This window comes from Monomorium pharaonis, chromosome 3, assembly GCF_013373865.1.
Source record: "Monomorium pharaonis isolate MP-MQ-018 chromosome 3, ASM1337386v2, whole genome shotgun sequence".
Lineage (NCBI taxonomy): Eukaryota > Metazoa > Arthropoda > Insecta > Hymenoptera > Formicidae > Monomorium > Monomorium pharaonis.
The window spans coordinates 8,474,636-8,489,034 of record NC_050469.1 but is presented as its reverse complement, the minus strand read 5'-3'; the positions used below and the strand labels follow the sequence as shown (position 1 = coordinate 8,489,034).

The window sequence follows — 14,399 nt, the reverse complement described above, 5'->3', positions numbered from 1 at the left end:
TTAATAAAGGAATTTGTATGGCGTTTATATACTTTATGTAATACAAAATTCCTTTATTTCATTACACTAGATGAAATACATTAAAGCAATCAATCATGTAATGATATAATTTTCGCTGTATGAGACATATTTGACATACGATATGATTATCGTAGTTTAGATTGTTGTCACATTTTATTTATATCATAATTCGCATATACATTAACGATACATATAATATATAGATCATATACATTGAAATAAAACTTAAGAGACAGTAATAAAAAAAATACTGTCAAAATATATAGGAATGATCTTCAAATATGAATCATTCTATTTTTATATATTCATTATTTCAATTTTTGTTTAAGAATGCATCAATTAGTTTTATCGATCGTTATAATATATACTAATACAAGTAATTTTCCAATTTGAGTTAACCAAGTAATTGGATGCAATATAAGAATCAAACTCAGCCACTCATATTCAGAAATTAAGTATAAGGAAAACTTATTATAATATATTATAAAATATATACAAGAAATGCATAAAAATTGATGTAAAAAGAAGAAAGTTATTAATTTTAGAGTCTCACAAGACGTATGAATGTTTCATGATACAAATAATAATAAATCTACATTTTTTGAAAAGCTGAAGGTAATATTTCTCAAAAAAGATTAATTTTATAAATATACAAAATTATATATAATTTTTTTTTGTTTTATGCATGTATATTTTTTGTTACTTTCAAAATTAATATAAAAATATATTAGAAACCAATTATTTTTTAAATACCAAAATTATAAATTTTTAATCAATATAATTCTATACTTAGATATAATTACTAGGTGCTCAAAACAAAACATTTAATATAAATTTTTAAATTTAGAAAAAAATTGAAAATACCTTCATTACATTATCAATATACATTCGCCATTGCACTGTATTGAAGAATATTTTTATCAATTTTTATCAATTTTTTGTAACGTATAAATAACATTATATATGTTAATAATTAATTATATCTAATTAACAATGATAAATCATTTTTTTGACAGCTTTCATTTTAATACTTCGAGAAAATTAAATGTGTCAAATGCAATATCTTATTATTAATCTTGGCAATCTATGTGGGAATTATTCGAAGTAGTTATTTGTTATAAAATTGTTATTTTTATCGAATAGATATTCGGAAGAACTTTCTAATGTTTATTGAGCGTTTTCAAAATTTGCAATCATCGCAGAAAGATGATAATATTTATAAATGATAAATAAAAGTTTTGTAGGAAGTTTACTGGAAATATGTTACATAGTCATACGACTATATATGAAACACAACTTCAACAGTATAATATATCATCTATCATGTAACGAGTTTACTTATTAAAAATACGAATAATAAATAATTATGCGTACTTATCGCGATTATTTATCGATATATGATCAACTTATATTTTTATCTATAAACCACCGTAGCTCGGAGAACTACAACATTTAATATTTTTATTATTTATCATTGTTATATCATCGAAATCATGATGTTTTAAATAACGTTGCTTTGCAGTCTGGTATGATCTTGTTGTCAAAAATAAACGGGGCGTTAAAGAAAATGTTTTCCTTCGCGAAATGTCGTGGATTGTCGTGGATTATAATTCGTCCATCATACAATTGCCCTTGGAAAATTCCAACGCGCAATGCATGGTCAGTGACAGTCTTTTATTTTTAGTAGAGTAGAATACGTTTATCCACTGCCTTGCGACATATTGGACATTCTGACATCCGGTCGCCGCACATTTGGCAGGTGCCGTGTCCGCACAGGAAGATCATGTTTTTCAAACGATCCAGACAAACGGGACACATAGTCTGCAATAATAAGAGAATAAAAACTCTCACAAATTATTCTGCATGGTGTACCGAATTGTCATTCGCCGTGAAACAAATCAGCTTATTCAAGCTTTACTATTACATCGAATATTTCCGTAAGTTTCTTTCAATTTGGAATCTTTCGTTCTTAATATTTAAATACATATATATTGTTTTGATTTTCATGAAATCTTAGAACCTTAAAACTTTATTCAAAATTTGAAAAAATTAATTGTTCTCATCAAATTCTTCTAATTCCATTAATGACTTAACTTTTTTAATTTTTAACAATAAAATGATTATTACAAAAAAAAAACAATGTAATTATTACATTTGACTTGACTGGCCTCTAATATATTCAACAAAGTGCGCTATTTGTTGAATATATTAGAGTCAGTCAGGTCAAACGTAATAATTACATTGCTTTTTTTTTAAATTTTTTTGAAACTAATAAAAAGTAAAAACTAAAAGAAGAGTTACAAAGTTGTTGTGATACTCGCGACAAGAAGGCTTGAAATATAGTCGGAGGGAAAACGTATTTCGGTTCTTCGAGAGCGAAAGGTAATTGTACAGAGCGCGATGCGGTCTTCTTTCTTCGACACAAATTAAATTATTCGTTTCATTAAAGCGGCGCATAACGAAGCGAGACGCGGAAGGGACACGTACCTGCTCCTTGATGTCCTGCAATTGCTGCTGTAGTTTTTGTATGTCGCTGTGGGAAGTATCTCGGCTGCCGTTGTTCATTAGGAGAGCTTCCCCAACCCCGGTGTTGTTCGAGGGCGTCGGTTCCTCCTCGGGATCTACCTTGACTTCAGTTATTGTTCCTTCAAAGCATAACAGTCGGTTAAAAAAAAATAAAGTACAAGAAAAAAGTTTCTATTTGTTGCAAAGTGATGTTCTCATTTATCAATTCATATTTTTACTGACAATACAATTAACATTATTAAAACAATAATAAAATAAATAATTTAACTAGAATATTGGAATTAACATACATAATAGAACTTCAAAATAACAAATTACAAATTAATTAGTTTTTTAAATTTAATTTTACGTACAAATTTGACTAAATTATTATTATTTATATTTATATTATATTTTATTTGAAAGAATAATTATATTAAATATTTTTTATTCATTAACAGTTGTAGTGACCTTTTTAATATAAACGTAGAGCAGTTTGTATTATGAGATGTCAACAAAAAAAAAAAAGAAATATAAAGAAATACTTTACACACATATTTAAAATACTCTACATTTTGGCCCGAGTGTTCCAACTCCTTGGTAAACTTATTTGTCAGATAAGCATATGTTTACCTTTATTTTTTTCTTTAAATGAATAAAAGACACATTTACCTGATAGATCAGTTTAGCAAGAAGTTGGAACAACCGGTCCCATTCAAAATATCAGATATACGCATGTTGGTTAGAGTTACTTTTGTGATCACTACGTTTAAAACGTGATTTTCATCCTTTGATCTCGTTCGTCGTTATCTTAATTATTGGAAGGTAGAAACTGCACGTGCAAATGCGTTCTGGGAATAGTTCGGTATATTCAAAGCGAGATTAGAGACAAGCTATCTAATCGTTATGTGGGAACAGTTCAATATATTCCGCGCGATTAGAGGCTGTGAAACGAAACATCGTGCGCGAAGCAGACGTTGATACCTGAAACGTTGCACCCCTTCACGTAGGTGACATCTCCGCCACCGCCGCAGCAGACCGAGAGCGGTACCATGTGCTGTATCTGGGCCCGGCATTGCACGCACTTCTTCATTAGGGCAGCGCAGCTCTCGCAGGCGCACATGTGCCCGCAAGGACGGAACAACACGCCCGCCTTGCGATCCGAACACACCACGCATTCTTCGATCTATGAACAAATTGTCCCTTATTACGCGAAGATATAGGTGGTGGATAATGTATATAGCGTTGAGTTTCGATCTATTCTATAGGCTGGAACGGAAACTATATATTTGGTTAACAATCGTTGATCTACGCGACAAGCATGGCATATCAGGTCAGATCGCCGGCAGGAGTAATTCATTGCGCGATTAAAACTTCAGCACGGTTTACGGAAGATTAAATTAAGATTACAGAAAAGATGTTTGCATAAACGTGGAAATATATTATGCATAAAGATAAAATTGATTTTTCTTTCTTAGAGAAAAGTTTAATTTTTTTTTAATTTATAGAACCGATAAAGAAGAGGAAAAACGTTCATTGACAAGAACAATGTAAAGACAATTAACAAAGAATTTGTCTAAATCTATAAATTTAATGTAAAAATTATTCCTAAATAAAAAATAAGTTTTTAAAATAAAAATAGAAGATCGCTTTTACATTTTTTTTTAAACTGAAAGTTGCATTGTGTTAATACTGATAAAAATGTAATGCACGTAAATAACTAAAGAAATAAAAATTCACATATAATAGTTCATTCATAGTAACAAATTTTTGAAAATTGAAAACAAAATTTGCATGATTTTCTTTTGCAAAATGTACAGTTTAAACACTTGACAAAAAAACTATATGTAACATAAATAAAATAGCGATATTTTACCTTCACTCGAGAAAGAACGTTCTCACGACAAATCAGACATTTCTTCACTCTCGGTGCACAGACATTACAACAAGCCACGTGTCCACAGGGACTAAACAGCATTTCTCGTTTGCCATCGGAGCATACGAGACACTCGTCGATTGCTGCCGATGGGACAATCGTTTCAATGTCGTGTCTATGGAAATAGAAGCTGCACATTACTGAACATTATACTAAGTGACACTGTGATGTATGATATAATTGCACAGGGAATTACACGTGGAACATATAAGGAGGCAATATCGATGGCAAATTCGCATTTTAATACTACTTCATCAAATCTTTCGTACTCTCTTATTAAATTATGATATGTTAAATAAATTAAAATTTGCGTAAAAAAATTTTTATATTAAGTAAATTAATTTTAGTACCATTTCCCATATTTAAATAAATATTACAAGACGTGTGTGAAGTTAGCACCTCAAAGTTTAGCATTTCATAAAAATACTGCAGAATTACTTGCATCCAGCATAGTTCTACAGTTCTTGATAGGTTTCAACAATAGTTCCGTTGAATTACGTATTTTAAATAAATTTTTATAAATGAGATGCTAACTTCCAAAATCACATAATAGCATCTCACCGTATTTCGAATATACGACCACAGAGAAGACTAAATCTATAAAGTGCTATTGTTTAAAGACGTCCTGTCAATAGTTCTGATGATTAAATTAATTAAAAAAATTTTTTTGTTACAAAACATACGTATATATGCGTATACGTCTGCGCACGTGGATTTGGTAGACAGGGGAGAGACCGGGAAAGACGGGTAGAGACCGGGAGAGATTGGGAGAGACGGGGAGAGACCGGGAGAGATCGGAAGAGACGGGTAGAGACCGGGAGAGATTGGGAGAGACGGGGAGAGACCGGGAGAGACCGGGAAAGACGGGGAGAGACCGGGAGAGATCGGAAGAGACGGGGAAAGACCGGGAGAGATCGGGAGAGACGGGGAGAGACCGGGAGAGACGGGGAGAGACCGGGAGAGACGGAAAGAAACCGGGAGAGACGGGGAGAGATCGGGAGAGACGGGTAAAGACGGGGAGAGACCGGGAGAGACAGTATCTCACGTCTTGCCCTCAAAATTCAAATTTTTCGGGCAAAATAATTGTTTAAAAAATGTTTTAATTATTTATGTTACCGAAAATTTTTAGAAAATTATTGTACGCGTCCGTATCTATATGGGAACTGTGTTAAAAGAAATAGAACTGTCGATATTGGACCAGCATCTCACGTCTAGCCCTCAAAATTCAAGTTTTCCGGGCAAAATAATTTAAAATAGTTTAAAAAATGTTTTAATTAATTATATCACCGAAACTTTTTAAAAAATTATTGTACGCGTCCGGAACTATATGAGAACTGCATTAAAATAAATAGAACTGTCGATATTCGACCAGGATCTCATGTCTAGACCTATAAATACAAGTTTTCCATCAAGATGGTTGTTGAAAAATACTTTCTAAATTTTTTAAATTAATTAATTTTGTCTATCTGAGATGCCAGTTACACCAAATCCACGTGCGTAGACGTATACGCATATATACGTATATTTTGTAACAAAAAAATTTTTTTTTTATTAATTTAATCATCAGAACTATTGATAGGACGTCTCTAAACGATAAAACTCTATAGATTTAGTGTTCTCTGTGGTCGTATATTCGAAATACCGTGAGATGCTATTATGTGATTTTGGAAGTTAGCATCTCATTTATAAAAATTTAATTAAAATAGGCAATTCAATAGAACTATTGTTGAAACTTATAAAGAACTGTAGAACTATGCTGGATGCAAGTAATTCTGCAGTATTTTTATGAGATGCTAAACTTTGAGATGCTACACACGTTATTACAAGTATAAAATAATTTTTTTATAAACTTACAAAATATTTTTTTAATCAAGAAAATGATATAAAAATATATTTACTAACAAAAAAATTTTTAGTGCATAAATTTCGCTAACAAATTGTTATGTTGAGCAAAATTTGGAAGACTCTGTATTATTATGTGTATTCAACAATATTTTTTTATAAAATAGGTGTTTTTTTCTAAAATCCACTTTAATATTAAGAGAAGCAAAGAGGTCAGAAAAAACAATTTTTTTTCTCTTTTGAATACTAACGATTTCTTATCCTTGTGACAGGTAGTGAGAGTCTTGCAGAGATTCGGATCCGGGCAAAGATCTAAAGGTGTCTGGCCCTTTTTGTTCTTCAACTCCAGGTCGGCGCCGTGCGCCGCGAGGAAACACGCAATAAAGGAGCTACTCTTCTTGTCTTGGCCCTGAGTACCCAGACCCATCAGCAATCGTCCAACGTCCTGTACGTCCTGCAGCTGCCGTAATTGTGACAGCGTGTGATGTCGAAGGGCCTCATGTAAAGGCGTGTCCCCATCCTTATCGGCGACGTTAAGATTTGCGCCTTCGCGAACCAATAGCTGCGGCGATTAAATAAATTATCACAAAATGAACTATCAATTTTTCTCCACGGAAAGAGCAATGAAATTTTCCTATTATCGCGCGAAATTTTCCTATTATCGATCAAAAGATTTTATCTTAGCATTCGACATTATGAAGAATTTCATAATTATTTAAAATCTAATTATTTAAAATAATTATGAAATTATTTAGAATCTAAATATTTTTTGTAAATTTATATGCACTTTCAATTTTGTAAACTGTGTATCGATTAATTGTCGGTTTTAAAACACAATCTTAAAGTAGACTAGTAATTTAATAATAATAATGTTAATAAGAATCTGAAGGTACTATTGTATAACAAATTTATAGAAAAAAATATCACTCCAGCTAGACCTAAATATTATTACATATCTAGATTTTAACCTTTAATTGGGAAAGTCTCGTTTTTTCTTATTTGAATTATTTATACAAAAAAAAATTATTCTATTAAAGTATCGCATAAAAAAGCAGATACAAATCTTAAAATAATTAAAATAATTGTGTAGGGAATATTCAAGCTGGTTGCTAAAAGTCAAAATCTGTTGTGACATTTCTTGTAACGCATCCTAATTACTTGATGCTCCACAATAAAATCCATTTCAGATCCGTGTATTTATAAAACTTTTAAACAGTAAATTTTTAAGTACTTCAGCCGTTTTTTTACGAAAAAAAACTTTTCTTCGTACAGGAATTTAATTATTATTTATTGTACAATTTCCACAAGATTTTCCAAAATTAATAATGAAATTGTAACGAACAATTCTCGCAACTGTTCGCGGAACATACGTACCCGGACGATCTGCGTGTGTTGCCGCTCGACTGCCAAATGCAGGGCAGTTTGCAGGTTCACGTTTTGCAGGTCCAGATCAGCTTTTCCAGCGCGTGCTAATTGCTCTGCGACCTCCACGTGATTGTTAAGGGCAGCCAAGTGAAGAGCAGTATAACCATCATCTTTCTTCTCGTCGACGATCCAGGGTCGCGGCAATTTCGACAGCAGGACCCGCATCGCACTGAAATCCAACAAAATGCAAGACATTAAGTAAAAGATCATGATTGCACTTTTAAAGCGGAAAATTCATTTCCGTCACATTAGTAAACATAGTACAAATTATCTTGTAACGAGTTGCCCGAATTTTCGATGTCCTCTTTTTAGAAACGTTATGATTAAAACATCTTACGTACAAATGCACATGTTTTCTTTATTACATTATATGCGTATTATATTTTGTGTTAATTATATTTTGACATTTTAATACCAACATATATTCGTTTCATAGAGGAATTTTTCGAAAATACAATATACAATACGTTTAATTCCATTTGCTTGCCGGCAGCACATCATATTTCCAAAAATTTTCTTGTTATATGATACACTTCCGTGTATCTCGCGTACATTTCCAACTACTCGCTGTAGCGAGGGATGGGACCCCATGGTAAGGTGGCAAAGAGAGACGGGGACAGCTGTTTTTCAACAAGGCCTCCGCCGAGGAGACCTCTCCGAGGCGGTGGCCATTGCTGTGGCATGAAAGATCGGCGTGTGTCTCATCACACATGTGATTCCTGCATATGTTTCGAAATATCTCATAAACGGCTCGGGAGGCCGTATCTCGTCATATTCTCTTTTTCATCCTTTAGAGAGATGTCTCGTTAATTATGCCACGATAGTTTCGTGGAATTAGAATCCCGACTACAGGATTTTGTGGAAATTTCGGTAATTAGGCAATATTTTTGTATTGTTATCAAGGACAATAATTATTTGGATAAAAAGTAAAATTTAAAAAATAATAAATTTATATATTTTTTGCGATAAATCAAATTATACGGAGAGAAAGATTAACAGTGCATAAATCTTATAATATAATTTAATGAAACCCTGTGCAATTAATAATTTGATTAATTGATTTATTTATTTTACTATTTTAGAGTAAATTAATTTGTAAAAAGTTATTGTTCACAAATCGATTGTATTAACGTATACATATATGCTTGCGGGAATCATATGGGAGTAATAATATTCGCGTTAAATTCGCGTAATGCTGTTATAGATGTCGATCTCTCGCTCTACTGGAGGCCATAAAATTTTTACGACGCGTAAGCGGCGTCGTTTTTCATTAATGTGGTCTAAGGGATGCGCGTTTTGCATCTAAGTGCTGCGATTGCAGCATCTCGACCTGTGGCAGCAGCAGCAGCAGCAGCACCAGCAGCAGCCGCGAATCGTAGCCGACTCTCCTTGTCATGAATATGCAAATAGCCGCGAGTGTTACCGTTACCGCGTTAATAACCATAAATCGATTACTTTGCCAATTATGTCCGGATACGTACTCGTGCTCGGCATCAACGGCGCGCGCGCGATTTTATTGCATCGTTGACCGGCCCCGCTGATTTCATTCCGCTCTCATTGTACCGCGGCTCTCCTTTTTTTTTCTTCCCGCCTCAATTCTCACGGCTTGCCGAAATAATTACGAGCGAAACGATCGGAATAACATAGCGATTAAAGTCGTTCGGCTCACGCCGGCATTGTCTCTAGAGCAATTAAAAAAAAAAATGTATGCTCTCTGCACCTCGCGAATAACAGGTATTGTGCGCTCGTTTCAATCGAGTTTAGCTGCAACAATTAGGCCACGCTCGTAACGTAATTACACCTTAATTGATCTGAGAGAAAATGAGATACGTAAAATAATACATGGACGTAATATGGAAATTATGTGGCACACAGAAAGAACAGTTTGCTGAAGTGTCTAAAAATGTAGCATGTGACACAAATCTAAAATTAATTTTGTTGGATCATTAAAGGTTGTTTTATTTCATTATGCTTGAGAACACCACAAAATTATTTTGACGGTCCAACAAAATTATTATTAAATCTGTATCTATCGAACTTTTTTGATATTTTAACAAAACTTTTTTTATATATTTATTACGATGTGTTTGCAGCGAGCACCAAATTGTAATTGTAATGATTATAAAGGGTTCTGGCTAGGAAGACAGAAAGGCGCGATTTTCCTTTTAGGATTAAGATTCAATGTTTTTTTTATTTTTTTACTAACAGATCTCTCTCTTTCTCCGGATTTTTCCTATTTAATTCCAACACGTTGTCAGAAGGAATTTATTGTCCTCGGTTCAAAATTTGCGTTCGTGTTTTATACGTAGGTACATCTCGCGTGTGAATGAAAGGCGCGGCGACGTTGATTTAAGGCCGCCGATAATTAACGCAATTACAACGACAGCCTCGCGCGTAATAAATAGAAATAAGCGAGCGAGCGAGCGACGCCCTGGTTATTGCGTCCCTCCTGTCAGTCTCCTCCTCGGTTTAATATCATTCCGCCGCATTTCGCGCTCGCATTCAAAGACGGAATTCGTCGCAATCGTCTTCTCTCGCGGCCCGCGATGAAATACACGCGCCGCCTCCACTTAGGCGCCGTACATCGCGACGCGTGATATTATTACCGCGATTAATTTCCCGTCGCCCGTCGACGGCGCGGACAAAAGTCCCCCCGTTCCGTCCTTTATTGGCATCAATGAACCGTCGTTAGCCGCACTCCCGACGTATGCTATATTCAATATCGTTAATACGCCGCGACACACGAGTGCTCGCGGCTAAATCCCTCGCGACTCCGAATCCACCGTCCGTTGTCATGTCGCATCGGGATCAACGGGGACCAGAAGCATTTTTTTCCTTTCAGTTTCATCTTTCAATATTTGTCTTTTTGCATTCATTTTGCGGATTGAGTTTCAGCCCGGATCGGGCAAATCAGTTTTCAGAGAGACGCGAATTAAAATCCCGGATGTGCGGGGACTCCGCGCCGGTTCCGTCGCTCGCTCCGGCCGCGCGTTCGCGTCATCGTAGCGAGTTGCGGCGAGCTTGTAGCCGCCACCGTCGCACGCGCGATTCGCGCGCGCATATATCGGGGCATTTAGTGAGTCAGCGACGACCGTGGCATCATCGTGGAGTCGGCGGTGTGTCTCTACCGAGAATCTCTCTCTCTCTCTCACTTCGATATCACGACGGGCCCCGACGGGCGACAACGCAACACGCGTGCCTCTGTGTTCCTCCCGAGGCTCGCGCGGCGCCTCGGACTCCGCGCGTGTGTTCCGCGCGGCGTGCAGTGAGTCAGTGAGATCACGCGGCGACACGCTAAATATAATTGACACGAGCGTGTGCAAAATGAGACAACGAGAGCAGTCGACCCGAGAGGAGAGAAAAGAGGGGATGGGAGGCAGGGGGGCAGGAGAAAACGGGAGAGAGAGAAACTCTCTCGGGATCGCTTCTTCGCTGTCGTTGTCATCATCGTTCGATCGATATCGCGTAATTCTCCGTTGTGCCGATCGCCGCTCGATAGCTCGTCGGGATGAGCGAAACGCGCGCGAGATCGCACGCGGAATCGTCGCACCGCTTGCGCGCAACGCGCCTCGCTAAATATAGCGTGATTATTTCGGTATATTCGCCGCCACTGCCACCGTTGCCGTTGCCGTCGGCGTCGTCGTCGCGAATTCCTGCAGCTGCGATTCCTCCATCCGTTCGTCGTGAGTGATATTGAGAGAAGATTTTGAGGCCGAGAAAGAGAGAGAGAGAAAGAGAGAGAGAGAGAGAGAAAGAGAGAGAGAGAGAGAAAGAGAAGATGATCTCGAGAGCGGCCACAGTGAGTTGAGCGAGCCGCGGCGGGGAAATAATTCTCGCTCGATTTGTCATTGTCGAAACGCGGAATTGTTTTGCGTCCGATTCAAGAAAGAAGGAGAGGGGAATTATCAGCGGATTAATAGCCCACGAGAATGCAATGTCATTGGTCAAGTACGTTGTACCATCGATAGAGATTAGTAATTAAAAAAGGAAGTTAAAATATTAGAAGGCACACTGAGAAAAAAAGATAGTTGCAATTATTACAATTTAATTAATATAACTTATAGTCATTTTCGATAACTATATAATTACCGTTGTTCTTTAATCATGCAAATTACATGTACATATTAAGCAAACGTGTTTAAAAAATAATTATATTCACTATAATTGTGATTGTATCTGCTAGAGAAACGTTGTTAATACTGGCGTGAGTCTCCTAAAGGTGCATCCCCTTATTTCTCGAGGACTAATTACTGCACTATACTAATACTGATAAAAATAATGGACTACTTAAGTAATTAAACAAATAAAAATGCACAATTCATGTATTAATGGCTTTTCTTCTATATAAAATCTACTAAAGACGAATTTAATTTTTATATACAGTTGCGCTACATGCATCTTACGTAATAGCATAAGATATTTGTATAATTGACAAAAGAATGTTCGCCATCGAAGTGAAAGATCTTTATAAGTCCTCATGTGTATATTAATTTATAAATTTTTTGTATAAATAACTTATGTTAATAAAAAAAAGGAATATAAACTACTATGTTAATTTTGGGGAATTTCTCAGACGTTTATTTTTCGTCATGTTGCAAAAACATTAATTATTACAAAATATAAAACAGTATTATAACAATTGCTATAATTTGTTAAGACCTTCTATTTTTAAGGCATGTTTTCAAAGTTCTATTTTCAGCTTTTGTTCGAGAAATACTATAATATATTAAAAAAAACAAAGTAATATGCCAGTATTAGTGATGTTCTTGTATATAAAAATATAGATATGTTACTTTTATCATCCATATACTACTATATTAGCATTTAAAGTTATCATAATTTATAGTAAATTTTTTTTGTTTAGATAATAGAATAACACGTTATTATTACTAACATAATAATAATAATATAACTGTAAAAATTGGACCTCCTAACCGTAATTCTTTTACTATATAATTATAGTCACAAATATTAAATACTTTTTTCTCAGATTAGAAAAACAAGAGTCATAATGAAGAACAGAGAAATGTAGGACAGAAATCTAGGAGAAAAATTAAGCAAGTTTTATTTGCATATTTCTCTTTAGGTAAATTGTGAGCAATTGCATAATTTACCTAAAGAAAAACATGCAAATAAAACTTGCTTCATTTCTATTTAGTATAAAATACGTATATTATAATTACTATACATTTGTTGCTTAAGGTGATTGCATGTACATTTCCTTAATCGTAATCGTAAGATTTTGATATTGCTCAAATTAGCCGTAACCGACCGAATTAACCAATCGTATTGCTCAATTTCTTATGGTTACAATTAAAGAAATGTACGTGCAATGGCATTTATTGTATCTTAATCAATCATAATATATTAGGAAAGGGTCTTTAAAGCTTTCGCTAAATAAGAAATCACTTTTCTTTTTTATGCTTTACTCGCATTTGCTTTTTAATTGCTTCTAATGCTTTGTTATCTATTATATACATTTATAATTTTATTCTTTACAATTTACTGCAATTTTCTATTAGCTTCCTCATAAATAATCATTCAGTATTTCATTATTTACTATAATGCTGAGTATGCCAGGAATAAAATATTTCTCTAAATATTTTTTCCCAGCTTAACATGTATATAGAAAAAACAGGATTTGCTGAGATATTAAAAAATTTAAATTCGTATTTGAATTTTGTTGAATCATCAAAATAATTATAAAAGTCGTTCAAACATTATAAAGAGTGCCATAAAAATTTTGACACTCTATTAGCAACTAGTTGGACCGTTCTACACAATTATTTTAATGGTGTAATGAAAATAATTTTCAAATATAAATGTAACTAAACTTTTAGACATTTTAACATCATTTTTTATATAACAAAAATATGATTCAGATATTGTTGTACCGTATACACAAGCGCGATTTCTTTCAATCGACTGCACCTTCCATCGCAATGGGATAATGGCTTACTCGCGTTCATTTAGCGCTAAGATAAAATCGGAAGCTGCGATCTTTCGACGAGAATCTTCACTTGTGGCATTCACCGACGGATTACTGAGAAACCACAAGGGCCAGCCAGTCCCTAAAACATTTATCCGCCGCAGCCTCGCGGAATTCCGGCGGAATTCCATTTATCTTCCCTTTCGTTTGCCCAACGGCGGCACTCCTCCCTCTCCGGTTTCGATGGTTCCCAAGTATTCGGATTTTCTATCAGTCATTCGCGCGCCGATTCGATCAAACTCCGCGCAATAAACAAAGCTCCAATTTTCGTGCCACACCCTCCTGTCCGTCGTGCGTGAGATAAATTAGCTTCTAATTTCTGATGACATATCGGGTCCCTTTCTTCGCGCGTGAAAGAAAAAAAAAAAAAATAAATAAACAATGAAAATTTGCACTCTATATTTTTTTTCCGTTTTTCTATCCTGCAGCACACTTTTACGAAACAAATTTATATTCACGCGTGACGCATGATTAAATCAAGATACACAGTGTTCGATAGTACTCTCTTATTCCCTTGATGGCACTTAATCTCTGCTGAAACGTCATATTTGATTACATAATTCGAGCGGACTTTAATAACGGAATTCTAATTCCAATTGCGAAGACTGAATGTAATAATGAAAGACTGCGAGGAGAATCAGAGGAGCTCCGAGAGTAAATTATCTCGAAATTTAATAGACG

At 34.9% G+C, this 14,399-nt stretch overlaps 1 protein-coding gene across 1 annotated transcript in view; it reads right to left on the bottom strand.

Annotated features, from left to right (window-relative positions):
• Positions 1 to 29: 29 nt before the first annotated feature.
• LOC105835619 (E3 ubiquitin-protein ligase MIB1) overlaps positions 30 to 14,399 on the bottom strand; it is a 375,334-nt gene continuing 360,964 nt past the window's right edge. Inside the window, exons 10-15 of the mRNA XM_028193844.2 lie at positions 7,679 to 7,898; positions 6,556 to 6,866; positions 4,403 to 4,577; positions 3,511 to 3,712; positions 2,509 to 2,666; positions 30 to 1,842 (exon numbers count right to left, since the gene is read on the bottom strand). Coding sequence (XP_028049645.1) covers positions 1,702 to 1,842; positions 2,509 to 2,666; positions 3,511 to 3,712; positions 4,403 to 4,577; positions 6,556 to 6,866; positions 7,679 to 7,898 — 1,207 coding nt within the window. The 3' untranslated portion in view covers positions 30 to 1,701. The remainder of the gene's footprint in view (positions 1,843 to 2,508; positions 2,667 to 3,510; positions 3,713 to 4,402; positions 4,578 to 6,555; positions 6,867 to 7,678; positions 7,899 to 14,399) is intronic.